We start from the raw sequence: 15254 nt of genomic DNA, 5'->3' as shown, positions 1-15254 counted from the left end.
ATCACTTGGCGTCAAATTTTTCACACACATGGGCCTATGGGGGATGTTTCAAACTCAAACCAAAACAGGCTTGGAATGAACCTAATGAGGAGTTGAAAGGCCTCTGTAATTAAACCTCAAAACACTGATGAATAAGAGAATTAGACAGTAGAGATGAAGGAGGGCATCTCTCCCCTCGCACATGGGTCAGCAGAATTATGTGAGAATGGGCATATTGCTAAAGCTATCTGCAGTCTCTGTAAAAATCCCAATGGTTACTCTTCATGTCAATAGAAACTAATAGAAATATAACTCTGGAACTCACAAAAGACCCCAAAGAGTTAAAGTAATCCTGAAGATAAAGAGCATTGCTGGAGGTATCATCACCTGATCTCAAATTTTACCATAGGGCTATAGTGACAAAACCTGCATGGTACTGGCACAAAAACAACATGATGACCAATGCAGTGAAGTAGAGGGTCCAAATATAGACCCACATCACCTAAAGCATAGTACCAGAATCACACAGTAGAGCAAGGGCAACCTCGTGGCCGGTGGTGCCGAGAAAACTAGACTCCTTCAAGTAGACAATGAATGCAGATCCTTCTCTGTCTTTTTCACTAGCAAAAAATAAAATCAAAATAGATCAAAGACTTTCACTTAAGATCCCAAACTCTAAATCTGCTAAGGGAAAATGTCTGTTAGACATTGCCCGAGGACTCTGTGAAGAACCCCAGTAGGTCAAGACGTGACAAATGGGATTACACACAATTAAAAATATCCTGGACTTCAAAAGAGACAATCTGTAGGGTGGAGAAAGAGCCTGCAGAACAAGGGAATGAAACTGTTCCCTATTCATCTGCAAGGAGATTAAAATCTAGAACTTATAAGGAACACAAAAAGCTAAATACTGGAAAACAAAAGCAAATCATCCAATCAACAAATGGGCAGAGGAACTGAGCAGCCTGTTCTCAAAAGAAGTATAAATAATCAAGACATGGGGGAAAATCTGTTCCTCATTCTTAGCCATGAGGGAAGTACAAATCAAACTCACATTGAGTTTCTGCTCACTCCCGCCAGAATGGCTAAGCTTGAGCTGGTGAGATGGTGGCTAGGCAGGCACAGAGATGCCGGCTCAGTAGGCACAGATGCATGGAGTGAAGCCCGCAAGCCCAAACTTGAGTCTTGGAACCTACGTGATGGAAAGGGAGGACTGATTCCTGCAAGTTGGCCTCTGACCACCACATGCACACACATAAGCATGGATACACAAAAATAAATAAATCTGGAACTAAAATATAAAGATTCTTTTTTAAAAAAATAAAATAGCTAAGGTCAAGAAAACAGTGCTAGGTGCCATGGTTCATGCCTTTAAGTTTCAGCATTCAGGAGGCAGAGGCAGACAATGGTCTGTAAGTTTGAGACCAGCCTGCTACATGTAGTGAGTCCCAGGCCAGCCAGAGCTACATTGTGAAAGCCTGTCTTAGAAAGAAAGAAAGAAAGAAAGAAAGAAAGAAAGAAAGAAAGAAAGAAAGAAAGAAAGAAAGAAAGAAAGAAAGGAAGGAAGGAAGGAAGGAAGGAAGGAAGGAAGGAAGGAAGGAAGGAAGGAAGGAAAGAAGGAAGGAAAGAAGGAAGGAAACAATTACAACAACTGCTAGTGAAGATTCAGACAAACAATACTAGTAAAAACAAGGCACACACTACTTAAGGGAATTTCAAATAGCCAGTAGGGCTGTTCCTCAAGACCTGAAAATGTAACTACCACAATATACCATATTCCAAATACATTCCAGCCACACTGCGCTGGCTAGCTTTATGTCAAATTGGCACAAAGTAAGGTCACGTGAGAGAAGGGAACCTCAATTAAGAAAATGTGTCTATTAGATTGAGCTGTAGGCAAGCCTGAAGAGCATTTTTTTATTAGTGATTGGCAAGGAAGGTCCCAGCACATTGTGGGTGATGTCATCCCTGGTTCAGGCTCTATAAAACATCAGGCTGAGCAAGCCACATGGAGCAAGTCAGTAAGCCGAACCCCTCCACGGCCTCTGCATCAGCTCCTACCTCCAGTATCTTTCCCTGTTTGAGTTCCTGTCCTGATGAACTGTGTTATGGCAGTATAAGCCAAATACACCTGTCCTCTCCAACTTGCTTGTTGGTCATGATGTTCTGTTGCAGCAATAGAAAACCTAATAATACACCAAGGTATCTTAATATGTCACAGGGATATAGACACTGTTAATCCGGCGCTATTCACAATAGCCAAGGTACCCTCAACAGACAAATGAGTGAAGAAAATATGCCATATTCACCAAGGAGTTTCCCTCAGCTGGGAATAAGAACGGCATTCACTCATTTGCAGAAAAATGGGCAGAACTAAAGAGCATCATTAAGTGAGATAAGACAGACTCGAAAAGTCAAGTACTGCACGTTTCTCTCATAGGCAGAATACAGATTTTAAAACAGAAATGTGTAACTTCAGGGACTGGAGAGATAGTTCATTGGTTAAGAGCACTTGCTGCTCTTATGGGAGACTTGGGTTTGGTTTCCAGCACCCATGTGGCCTGTAAGTCTATGTAGTTCCAGAGTATCTTATGCCCTCTCCCAGCCTCCATAGCCCCTGCACAATGTCTTGCATATATATACATAATATACATATATACATAGTATAAAATAAGGTAAATGTATAAACATTCATACAAATATATATTTATATAAAAAACTTTACATAAAAATAAATAAGCCTGAAATATGTACATACATAGTAGCAAAGAGGGTTATTTGAATAATTTTCTTTGCCAGTATATAAGATACTAAATGATATGCTATAGCCATTAAGGACAGAATGAACTTGAGGTGAGAGTCGACCAGATCCTTCCAGGGCCATCCATCACAATGCCCTGTTTTGTTATCTCTGTGGTGTTTATGACCTGCTGACGTCTTCTCCGTTCATCTATTTATATATTTGCCATCTGGCTTCCTCCTGAAACTATGTCTCAGCTCAGCGAGGTCACAGGAACCTTGCCTTGCTATTTGAGCTATACCCCCATCACATTACCTAGGGCTTGGCACGAAGTCTGTGTTCAGTAGATGTGTGTTGAACTATTCAAAGGCAGCTGCCAGAAGCACTGAAATGAGAAGTCCCCCACCGCACATACAGAGAGTTAGAGACCGACAGGGTCTATCTCTATATAGTCTGGGAAAAAGAAAGTCCAAAGAACGTGCATTGGAGAAAAACGTAAAGTGTGCGATGTCAGTGAGGGGAAGGACCCTGCCCTCACAAAACCCTTTTCAGTCAGTGACCGTGTGTGCATTTATCTGTATCTTGCTTGCTCTGGGACACCTTCCGCACCAAATATCTCATTTCGTTCCCTGTCTACTGTGTACCGGCTTCGTGAAGTCAAGGCTTGATACATATTTTTGAGATAAAATGAGTCAGAGCAATAAGTCAGGCATTGGGTGAACCAGTGTGGACGTCACCATCAGCCTGAGATACACAAGTCGCTCATTTTTGTGGGTCAGGAGTCATCCTCTGTTGGCGTTTCCTCTGCTTCCTTCTGCATTTCTGTGTTGCAAAAACTCTGTGGCTCCACTCCCTGGATGTGGTGGGCCCTGAAATATTTTTATTTGCTGCTTCGTGGTTATTGGAAACTGAATAGGCTTTTGATAAAGGTATCTCCTTGCTGAAGAGACGGCATGCCATGTGGCAAGAAAATGGAAAAGTAATGAAGAATTATTAGTAAAACCATCACCTTGGTGCCATCTGAGCTCCAGCAGCTGGAATCTCCATCTCGCTATTCCAGCATAGACATTGTGTGCGCTTGCATTTAATTATTCTCCACATCAAAAAAAATGTGAGCCGTTATGTGCATACATCCAATTAAGGAGATGTCTGAGTGTGGGTTTTAATAACCTTGAGAATTTATTCAGTTAGGCCAAGAGCCTAGGTTCCTCTCATATATTTTATGCCTCTTTGTAGGAGCACAGGGGGAAAGGCACCAAGCAGGGTACACAAACCCAATTCAAAAATTTTAAAAAAGAAAGGAAGAAATAGATCAAGTTAGTACCAGGCTTGTTGTGGCCAGAATCAAGGCGTGCAGGCTCAGCCATTTCTTGTAAGTGATGTGCCAAGCAGTCCCAGAAAACCTGGGGCAGCCCTTTCTACTAATATTTTCTCTGACTTCAAGATGATTAAGGACAGTCTAAATTTGCGATGGGAGAGTGGGGGCTGGGGCAATGGTTCAAGGGTTGACGTGCTTATGGTACAAATATGAAGAGCAGACTCTTGATCTAGGGCATCCATATAAATGCTGGGTTACTACTCAACTCTAATACGGCTGTCCGTGAAGCAGAAACAGGGGATCCCCAGGGTCAACTATCTACCTAGACTAGATGACTTGGTGAGCGGTAAGCTCTTGCTTCAAGGGAGAGTCTCTGCATCCATATATAAAATGGAAACAGTCTACTTAGATACCTGCCATCAACCTCTGGCCTCTACATGCATGCACACATATGTGTGCTTCCACACAGGCTTGCATATATACACATGCATGCACACAAATGCACACACAAGCAATAAAACCAAAATATAAAAGACAGGAAGTGTTTGGGAATCCTGGCTGTTTCCCTTAACCGTGACCAAGTGCCATGCAGAAACTGTAAAGTATCAGAAACCTCTGTCCTTCCATTATCAGCAGACCACACAGGGGTCATGGGAAAATCACTTCCTTACTTCGGGCCATGTCCCATCTGTCCAATGAGGCCTTAGACAGGTTAATTCAGCCTTCCCTCTCAACGTGCGCTGAATGATCTATCGACGTCTGGGTACTAAACCACTCAGAGAGGAGAACGCAGAACTCAGAGACAGAAATCAAAATGGTATCTGCATGGAGTTCATGCCCAAGTGACTGCCCACTCCATCGCCATGAATAACAGTCAATTCCCTGCAACATCAGATTCCTCCACCATGCGTAAGGAAAGCTTTGTGAACAGGGTGCAGCAAGTTCTTCAGCTTCCTCCTAGGGGGTGTAATAACAAACCTCCCGCGACTCCCACCCCTCAAACCAGGCACATATTTCCATAGTCACCTCTTCCTAGCTGCACAGCATAATGGAACTTGAGTTAACCCTCTGTGGCTCTTTCTCATCTGTCAAAGATGCTAACAGCATCGCCATGGTTACATGGTAAGGCCGGTACAGTTTTGTGTACTTAGGACAGAGAAGGGCATGTCATAAATAGCTAGCTGATGTCAGCTGCCATCATCCATTCTTCAGGGTAGGTGTGGGTGTGACTGATGAGTGCCCTTTTGTTCTGTCTTTCAGATTGTGAAGCTGGAGAAGAATGGCATTGGGTACCACTACATCCTTGCCAATCTGGTGAGTAGAGCTATGATGTGTGGTCCGGTCCTGTCCTTCCCACACCTAGGGTTTGAGGTTGCCTCACACCCACCTGTATGAACCACGTGGGAGGAAGGGGCCATTCGCAGTGGCATTGCTAAGCCTCAGAGGCACCAAATGTACTTCTTTCCCTCTGTCCTTCTGCTGTTAAAAAAAATGTAATTTAAGGGACAAAGAAGGAGGTTATTTTAGCTTACAGTTCTAGGTTCTCATGCATCACTGTGGGGAAGTCAAGGAAAGAACCTCAAACAACTAGTCGCATCCCATCCAGTCAAGAACAGAGAAATGGGTGCATGCACACTGGCTCGCTTGCTTGCGCTCAGTTCATCAACTTCTCCACTTTTATCAAATTCAACACCCCCTTAATTAGGCAACAGTGCCACCCACAGAGGGCTGGGCTGGGTCTTTGCCCGTCAAGTCAATCACTTGATCAAGACAACCCCCCCACAGCTGTGCCCATAGGTCAAGTCAATGTAGTCTCTCTCTCTCTCTCTCTCTCTCTCTCTCTCTCTCTCTCTCTCTCTCTCTCTCTCTCTATCTCTCTCTATCTCTATCTCTCTGAGACTGTCTTCCCAGTTGCCCAGGTGGTCAGTTAAAACTGACCATCACAGTCCCCTCCCCACCCCCGTCAAACCTCAGCACAGTGCCCATGAGCTTCTAAGCTGTGCTTGGGAGAAAGTGGGATTCAGGGCCAACTTCCGGCCCTCATACAAGCACCCTTTCTGATCAGCTCCGGCCCTAGGCATGAGGAAAATTCACCATATCTTAGAATGGACAATAAATGTCTGGATGCCACTGATTTTTAACTCAATGGTGGTTTTACTATTCACAAGTGCAGACATTTAAATCATAATTATGCTAAAATTGACAAATCTTTAACCCGGTACCGTCTTACAGTGTAACCTATAGCAATGTCAGCTAATGGGTTTGTTTTTTATTTTTATATACAGTCTAGATAAGCCTGTGTCTTAAAAAAATGCCTTTGCCTTAACACAGTGCAACTGTTTATTGGGTGCTATTATCTTGCACACCATGGAGACAGTTTGGTTTCTCAAAGGCTTTGTGTGCACATCCTTTTTACGTGGACACCAGAATGTGTCTGTATAAGTCTTTTCTGGCAATTGTCATCTCTGTCATGCCTATTCTTCCTGTCACAGTTCCCACTTTTATCTTTTATGCCATAAACTTTGATTCTTCGAGCTCTTTTCCTCCATAGGCAAATGTAATATTCTTCTATACTCAGACCCATATTTTAGAGACTTTCTTAAGATCAAATTCACAGACCACATAATACCACACACTAGCATACAGTGCTCATTTTCATGGTTTTTGTGTGTATTTATAGGGTTATGAAACCATGAGAACTTTGTCTTAAAATTTTATCACCCCCGGACACATGCACATCAGTAGTCTGTACACGACTCACCAGCCAAGTTCCCCACAGCCTCAGGAAATCTCTAGCGTATGTCCTATCTCAGTGCATTCTTTTTGTATTGCCAGACAGTAGCCCATTATAGAGAGACAGCCTGTTTTGCCCATCCATTGCACAGCTGATGGACTTCTAAGTCGTGATCACCATGGGAATGGTATGGAAAGCACGGTTGCATACATGTTTGACCTGTGAAACACACCACAGCTGGAGACTGCTGGGTTGGGCACTAAACCCTGTGCTTAACACTTGCAGGAGCTCCACAGTTCTTTCCCACAGTGGCTGCAGCCACCATCAAGCCTGAACCCATAACACATATGGCCATGCATCCGTTTCCCTCGATAGCCATGCCTTCCACGAAGTGTTTCCTTTGCCTCGGCCTGCTTTCTTACTGTTTATGTTTTCATTCAGTTGCAATATTTGCCATATTTTAATCTATAAGAAAAGTTTGAATATTAACCTTACTGAACTAAATACATAGCTACATTCAGTTTTGGCCACGGTATATTGTCCTGGTTATCTCTGGGTGATATTAAAGGGGAAAAAAAGATTGGTATTTTATGCTACATTGGGAATGAAGATCATTAGTTGAATTAAGACACATAATCTGTATCTAAAATTTGGGTCCAGACATCTGTCTAACCCTTAAATTCTGTCCTGATTGCTCGCCAGCCTTAGCTTGTCCTGGATGTCCCCGTCTCTATCCTCTGAACTTCCCTTGTCTTGGCTGCCCCAAGCGCTGGAACTAAGAAGCACTTACTGAGAAAGCTTAATTTAGACTTATGTTTCAAGGGCTATAGCCATCACCTTTCCAAGATATTCACATTTTAATGAGTGGTATCTGCTTAGAATCTCTGTGGGGAAGCCAAGGATCTCACCCCTGAAAGACTATTTGCAAAACTGAAATCTGTTCAGTAGAACTGAGGAAGTCTTTGATATTCCTCATATCCCAGGTCCACGGTGCTGGATGGGACCATGGAAATCACTTCCATCAGCATCTCTGCTGCTTGTATGGAAACAGAACCATCAAGGGAGTGTAAGCAAGTGTAGGCTAGCACAAGCACTGGTGACAGCGTCCACTACTCTTGGACACCTGCTGCCCAGAAAAGCACAGAACCTGGGCAAAGGCATGCACAGTTACTGCCTTTCGTAAGGCAGAAATGACCCAGTGGCCTCGGGGCCTCTAAAGGAAGGACCCAGGTAGTTAGACCACCAGCCCTCATCTGTCAGCAAGTGACCCCTCAGCCACAACCTCCCCACGTCAGCCCCTCAGGTTGCCCTCTCCTTCTGATCCACGTTTTTCTTCTCCTAACCTAATGAGTTCTCAGATCCTAACAACTGCCACTAATAGGCTGCAAATTGCAAACAGCGACCAGATACGAAAGACAGGCGTGTTCCAATAGATTAGTTCATAATTAGGCTTCAAATTCCTAATTAATTCAGTTTGAGACATGGTGGAGGATGTGCTGTGCTTTCTTTCCCCTTCAGAGGAATATCACAATTTATGAAATGATAATTTTTAGAAATTCCGCCACATAATTAGCCTGCTGCTGCATGGAGCGGCCCTCGTCTTTGGGGCACTGCAACTCGGGTGCAATTATAGATGAAGGGACAGAAACCCTTTGGAAAGGATAAGCATGTGCCACAGTTCTTTCCACTTGGTTAAAAGGTCTGAGCTTCAGAGTGGCGCCCAGCAGTCTGGACTCTTTGGAGGATGCTGTGAGACTCCAAGCACCACCTATGGAGAGCTACCAGGGGGAGGAGGGAAGGAGCAAGGAGGGAGGGAAAGGCTGATGGAGAAGGAGTCTGAAGGCTCCAAACCCTGCTTTACGTCCCCAATGTCACCCCTGTTTAGCTAATTTTCTGTGCAATCAAGGCTCAGACTCAGTTTCCCCATTTGTCAGTTGGAAATAATAGTTCTCTGTCTTCTGAGGGTGTCATCGGGAAAGAACCCAATGCGTTGCCAGGTGATACCGTGTCTTGAGCAATTAAGTATTCCACACAGGTGGAGATTTTTAATTTTTTTATATTTTGATATTATAATGTAACTATATCATTTCCTCCTTCCCATTTCCTCCTTCCCCTTTCCTCCCTCTAAATCCTCCCATATACCACTCCTTGCTCTCTTTCAAATTTACAGTCTCTTTCATTAATAACATATACTCATAAATACGCCCTTTTCAGTTTGTATAATGTTACTTGTATGTTTGTTTCCAGAGCTGACCACTTGGCGTTGGATAAGCAATGGGTGTGCTCTTCCCTGGGGATGGCTAGTTCTCCTACTCTCAGCATTCCTTAGTTGCCTATAGAGAGTTGAGGACTCATGGGTTTTCCCCCTTCCCTGTTAGCGTGTCTATTGCTGTGGTTCTTGCTCACCTCATGTTTGAGCAGTCATGTTGGTGAGACGTGATGGGTGTAGCTTCTGATATTCCTAGGAGATACAATACCACAGCAAATGCCTTGTTCTGCTGGTTCTTAAACTCTCTCAACCCTTCTCCTACAATGATCACTGGGCCTTAGGTGCACGAGTTGTATTAGAGATGTATCCATTAGGACTGGGCTCCACACTCTGCATTTTGATTGGTTATGGTTTTCTGTAATGGTCCTCACCTGTTACCAAGAGAATTTCCTTGATGATGGGTGAGGACTACACTTACCTGTGAGTTTAAGGGCAAATATTTAGAATGTAGTTGGTGATGGTTTTAGGTTCTCCAAGATCCATGACTACACTATCTGTTGGTAGTTGAGTAGGTTTCCAGTATCAGGCATGATCTCCCTGTGTTGAGTGGGCCTTACTAAGATCAACTAGAGAGCTCTTGGTTACCACAAAGGTATGTGTGCCACTAGCGCATGTTTAGGTTATGCCATTCTGGTCCTTATAGTGATTCATAGGTGTCATAGCTGGGTAGGATTGTTGGTTGCTTCCCTCCTTTGGAAGCTTGTAAAGGTGCCTTTTAGTACCATGAAAACTGGACCTCGGGGAGTAGGCTTAACGTCAGTTTCAGTTCTGGAGCCCCTGGGCCCTGAATCTGAATTGCATGGTGTCTTCAGCAATAGGGATTTACCCTAGGTGAAGATTTCATACTAAGAACGTGTTTGACTAATCCACCCATTGGTGTATGAACATGTATCATTTATGTGTGTATATATGCACATACATGCTTACGTATCTATTCTTAATTTACATTGAATGACAATGTAGATGAATATTAATACAACACTGGATTCTCTGTCAGTTTCACTTGAACAATGCAGACCTTGGAGAGCTATGTCACTACACCTTCATTTCCCAATCCCAGTCTTTTGAGCTATAATTCATGCTTCATACTATTTTCCCACTTCAAGTAAACAATCCATGGATTCTTGATATGTTTGCAGATTTGTTCATTTCCACAACCAGCTTTTTAGAAATATAACACTTTTCTTAATTATTTGAGAATTTCATGCAGTTATGCAATGTGTTCTGATCATAATTTCTCCCATTCTGCCTCCTACCTCCTCCCACCCACTCCCACATCTCCACCCTTCCCATTTTTATGTCCTCTTGTGTTTAATTTTTAATAACCTATAGAGTCTAATTTATGTGACACATATTCTCCTGGATAGGTGGCCATCCACTTGAGCATGATTGACCTATCAGGAGTCACACAGAGACTTAAAGAAAACTGACTCTCTTTGCCCCAGAAGCCATCAATTATCAATAGTTCTTCAGTTAGGGCTGAGTATGCATAAGGCCCTTCCCTGTCCATGCTAGGATATTGGAAGACTCAAATCTCATGCCGCTCTTCTTCAGGCAACCACTGCTGCATGAGCACCCTGGTCCTGTCATGTCTCGAAGACTCCTTCACAACAGTCCTCCCCAACCTCTGGCTCCTACAGTCTTCATACCTCCACTTCCAAGATGGTCCCTGATCTTTGCAGGGAGGGGACGTGATGTCAATGTCCCGTTTGGGACTGAACACGCCACTGTTCCTCTGCAATGAACACTTGTTCTCCACACTTGGACCAGTTGTCGTTTTCTGTTAACTGCTGTCCACTGCACAAAGACACTTTCTTTTTGAGGTCTGTGAGCTGCACTAACCAACGGGCAAAGATGTATCTTTAGAGGTCAATTGTCTAGCAAAGAAATAGTAATAAGTTCATCCGTGGGGCCTATGGGCTCCCCAGCCTTGGGTTCTTGGCCAGATTTACAGTTTCAGGCATGTCTTTCCTCCTGACCATAATAAGTTTAATGTGTCTTCATCACATGCCAGAGAACTTCTCTCTAATCCTTGGTCATCATTCCCCGCATCACCCTTGACTCACGTCTATCTTGCCCCTCCTAACACCTCCTCCTTACGGGGGAGGGAGGGTGAAGGTGCAGCATCACATCAACAGCATAGACAATGGCAGTCAAGTGAAATGCAAAGAGCAGACTCATTTATTCAGTAATGGGGAGAGCCTTATACACCCTCCTCCAAGCACCCAGACTGCATTCCGATCCATTGACATCACATGGTCATTGGCTAGGCATGATCAAGTCCTCTGACAGTGCCTGTTGCTAGGTCCTCAGGCAGACTCCAGGCTGGCTCATCTCTGGGCCTTGTAGGGCTTATCTTCTTGCAATCCCAGCCCAAGACAACCATTTGCCTGCTTCCTGTCTCTCCGGTCTCATCTACTCCAGACACATATTTCTCTACCCTCCTCTAACTCTGATGTTATACACTGACCCTCCTGATTGCCCTTGCCATCAACATTATAGTCACCTTTCCCAATGAGGAAATAAAGGTAATATGGCTTCCCCAGTGCCACCACGTTTATGAAACAAAGGAAATGCACTTTCCCACAAACACCCAGAGTTCATGTTCTTACTACAGTATCCTGTGATAGTCAGGCATAGGACAGTTAGAGAGGCAGGTCTAGGGGTAAGTCCCTGTCAAGAAGGTTGAGTTCAATGGCAGTAGTAAGTCCAGAGTGCAAACTCAATGCCTGTCATTCAAAAAAATCCCTGATAGTCTGATAGAAGCTGAGGGACAAATGGTGGCTTCTGGCCTCCCAGTAGTTTACAAAGGATCTTGGGGTCCAGAACAGCCAGCCATTTATACCACCACTATGGCCACCACTAACTCCAGAGGCATTTAGAGCCAGAAGTTTCGGTTCATACAGCAGCTAGTTCACACCCCCGGGTTGATTTCCTCAGCCCAAGAAGAAACTGTTCTTTAATCCCTTGCTCACCCACACTGAGAAATCTGTAGACTCCTTCTGCGAGGCCTAGCTCGCCCACTCCCCTTCCCTCAGCACCATATGGGGTCACATGTGCCTCCGTTGAGGGGGGTGGTACAAGCGCTGTTGGGAAGGGTGGCTCTCCTATTAGACAGACCTAGGTTTGACTTCTGGTTTGTACTTACCAGCTGTGTAACATCCGTCCAATTCCTCACGGTCTCTGGGCTCCCATGGCTTATGTCTAAAAAGAAGTAAGGATATTAACTGCCTCCTCCAGTGATGCTATGAGAATTGAGCAAGATGAGGGAGAGGAAGTGCTTGGAGTAATACATGACCCCAAATGGGCACTTAATAAGTGTTGGTAATTGCGGCCATAATCACCATCATCAGTGTCATCATCATCATTACTGGTGTCCCTGTCTGGGGACAAGATACCATCTTTGAGATCCCTCAGGCACCTCCTCCATCAAATCTCATCTCCTTGTTATGTGCCGCCATAGCCCCAAGTACCTTCCACTTACCATAATTGAGATTAGGAAAGGCACACAGATCTGTAGGATGCCGTCCTTGCTGTTAATCCGAAATACATGATGGCAGCACGTGACGGTTTCATCTACTACTGACTCCCCAGGGCCTGGGAGCGGGAGCTGCACAGAATGCATTTCTCTGAGAAGTCACTGAAGGGGTGAAGGGGTGAAGGGGTGAAGTGGTCCTCGAGAGTGTCATGCTCATGCCTCACGCACTTCAAAACAGCATTCTGTGTCTGCTAAAATAAGTGAAGAAGGGCCAGGAAATGGCTCAGTAATTAAAGCCTCTGCCAAGGACAAGGGTTGCATCCCCAGAAACAATATAAATGTAGGTGGGTGTGGCGGCCTCAGAAAAAGGAGCTGGGACCCCATGAGCAAGGTGGCAAGTGAAACTAGCCGTAACTGAGAGCTCCGGGATTGATTGAGAGACCGGCCTCAACCTGTGAAATTGACCAGCAATAGGATTGCTCCTACCATCAAGCTCAGGTCTTCTGAGGCACATTCATCAACATGTTCACACACCCACATACATGTGATCCCACACACATGCACACACCAAGACACATGCGTGAAAATGGAAAACGAAAGGAAGTATTCCCACAGAAAGGGCAGGAAGGGGAATCCAGTTCTGACTACACACACGATAAGTAGGTGATGGGCAGACCTTCTCACCCGCTCTCTAGGAAGGGCCAGCCTCTCCTCAGCTCCATGCCCGAGTGACGCCCACTCCTCTGGCTCCTGGGATGGCTCCTCTAGGCAGTGCTTTACTTCTTCAGGGTTTTGACAGTCGCCATAGCCTCTGGAGACAGGGCATGGCCTGTGTCCTGCTTTTCCCAGTCACCTCTGGTTGGAGGAGAGTGTGTGTTGCCCTTCCGCAGGCCCACCCTGAGCACCTGGCAACACTTGTGGTTGGATCTTTGGGGTGTGCTCCCTCAACCCAGATTCCGTCCCGCCCTCTACTTCTTCCTCCCAGGGTGTGGTGCTGACAGTTGAGTAAGTCACCGTGTGGGCTCCTCATGCCCCTTGTCTGGTAACTGCTGGGCTCATGAAGTGCGCACCCCCACTCTTGTCCTGTGAGCACCCTGACCTTGGCTCCCTACTAGATCAGATCACATAAAAACAAGGCAATGTCTGTGGCATTTACGCAGCGCTGCAGAAGCGGTCTGAAACATGAGAATATGGCATCAGAAGAAGGCACTGTGGGGGAGGGGAGGACATCCAGGAAAGAGCAAGATGAGGCACCCACCCACACATCAGCATGGAAGTAAAAAAATGTGCCCTCTACCTGGTTTCAAGAACCCAAGAGCCCATTTTATCACAGGACATTGAGAAATTAATCTTAAACTAACCAGGAAACTCTCTTATTGGTGCTTAGCATTTACAGTGTTGCAGGGTGCTTTGAAGGCTGTTGGGGGGATGGGGGGAAGACATCCATGGTCTTGCCAGGTGAAATAGTGGCAGAATGGTTATAAAAGTAACCAATCACTTTCTGACTAGCTTTAAGGCCTGCTCCCTAGGAGGGATTTCATGTCTCATTCTGTAAACCTTCTCAAATGCCCATGTTTGTGGAGATTGTAACGCCTAGGAGTGAACCTACTTGTGATTTTTGATACATAGTTATTCTCAATAGATTTTAAATTTACCTACCATTTCTTTAGATTTTCACATTTTACACTATGCATTCAGTGGGTTCCTACTATATGTATAAATGAATAAATTTATAATGAATAATGAAATGAAATGAAAATGATGAAATTAATAAACCATCATTTTTACAAAAATATGTTTTTCTGGAAGCCCTTCTTGGCTTTCTCTGCATAGTAATGTTGAGACTATGTAGGAAGATGTTGGTTGAAGACCACCAGTAATTCTAGTTATAAGAAGTCACCCTATGCCAGGAGAGTTTTAAAGGTTGACCTTCCTCTGAAGTTAGTTAGGCCAAGAGTCAAGCACAACCACAGTCAGTCAGGACAGAAGTAAGATTAGGGCATTCTCTGGAAGACAGCACAATCTCAGACCATGTAGGGCATCTCCAAGCCTTGCACCAACAGCTCAGGCTGAGGATCCCTGACCTTCTAACACAAAGTATCAGCAGTTTATTCTAAATCCCAGGACTGAGATCTGGAGATGCTGAGTAACCACTGTAATATTCTGGCTATGACAGACACATGCAGAATCAGCCTGCTATTGCGTTTGCAGAGACCCGAGAATGCAGATACCTCTCCCTGACTTCAGAGAGGACTAGATGAATCAACATTAGGCTTTTTCCTAATGTGGATGGCATGTCTATTGGCTGACTTTTGTATAATGTTTTATTGGCTTGTTGGAGACCACATAAGCTTATGTGTTACCAGAGATAATACAGGATGCAATGCCTGGAAGGTTTGGCTTGTTAGGATGCTTAAAATGGAAAAATGTGGAGATTTTTATGCAAAGACATGAGTTTGATGACAAATAAGTCATCAGCTGAAGATTATTCCATGGATTCACTTTTATCCCTATTCACCAGCGTACACCTATGTGATTGCAGAATTATAGATCAGCACTGAAAGCACCCTCAGGAGAGAAGTAAGCTGGCCCAGAAGTCCCCACACCTTTGGGGTCAAAGCTCTGTTTTCAGGTGGAATCTTGGGGAGAAACTTACTGTGTAAAAGATTCAAAGCAAGGCTGCCTTGGCAGGCATGAAAGTTAGGAGGTGAGCTGATGTCTTCTGTTCCTTCCCCT

The 15254-nt window shown here is 44.6% G+C and overlaps 1 protein-coding gene across 6 annotated transcripts in view; it reads left to right on the top strand.

The window, feature by feature from the left end:
* Positions 1-15254, top strand: part of Gria1 (glutamate ionotropic receptor AMPA type subunit 1) — a 316597-nt gene that overhangs the window by 184177 nt on the left and 117166 nt on the right. For all 6 annotated transcript variants that reach the window (XM_038326152.1, XM_038326151.1, XM_038326149.1 and 3 more), the window contains one exon: positions 5298-5351. In XM_038326152.1, coding sequence (XP_038182080.1) covers positions 5298-5351 — 54 coding nt within the window. The remainder of the gene's footprint in view (positions 1-5297; positions 5352-15254) is intronic.

This window comes from Arvicola amphibius, chromosome 4 (genome assembly GCF_903992535.2).
Source record: "Arvicola amphibius chromosome 4, mArvAmp1.2, whole genome shotgun sequence".
Classification (NCBI taxonomy): domain Eukaryota; kingdom Metazoa; phylum Chordata; class Mammalia; order Rodentia; family Cricetidae; genus Arvicola; species Arvicola amphibius.
The sequence above is the reverse complement of the archived record's forward strand: the minus strand, read 5'-3'. Positions and strand labels throughout refer to the sequence as shown.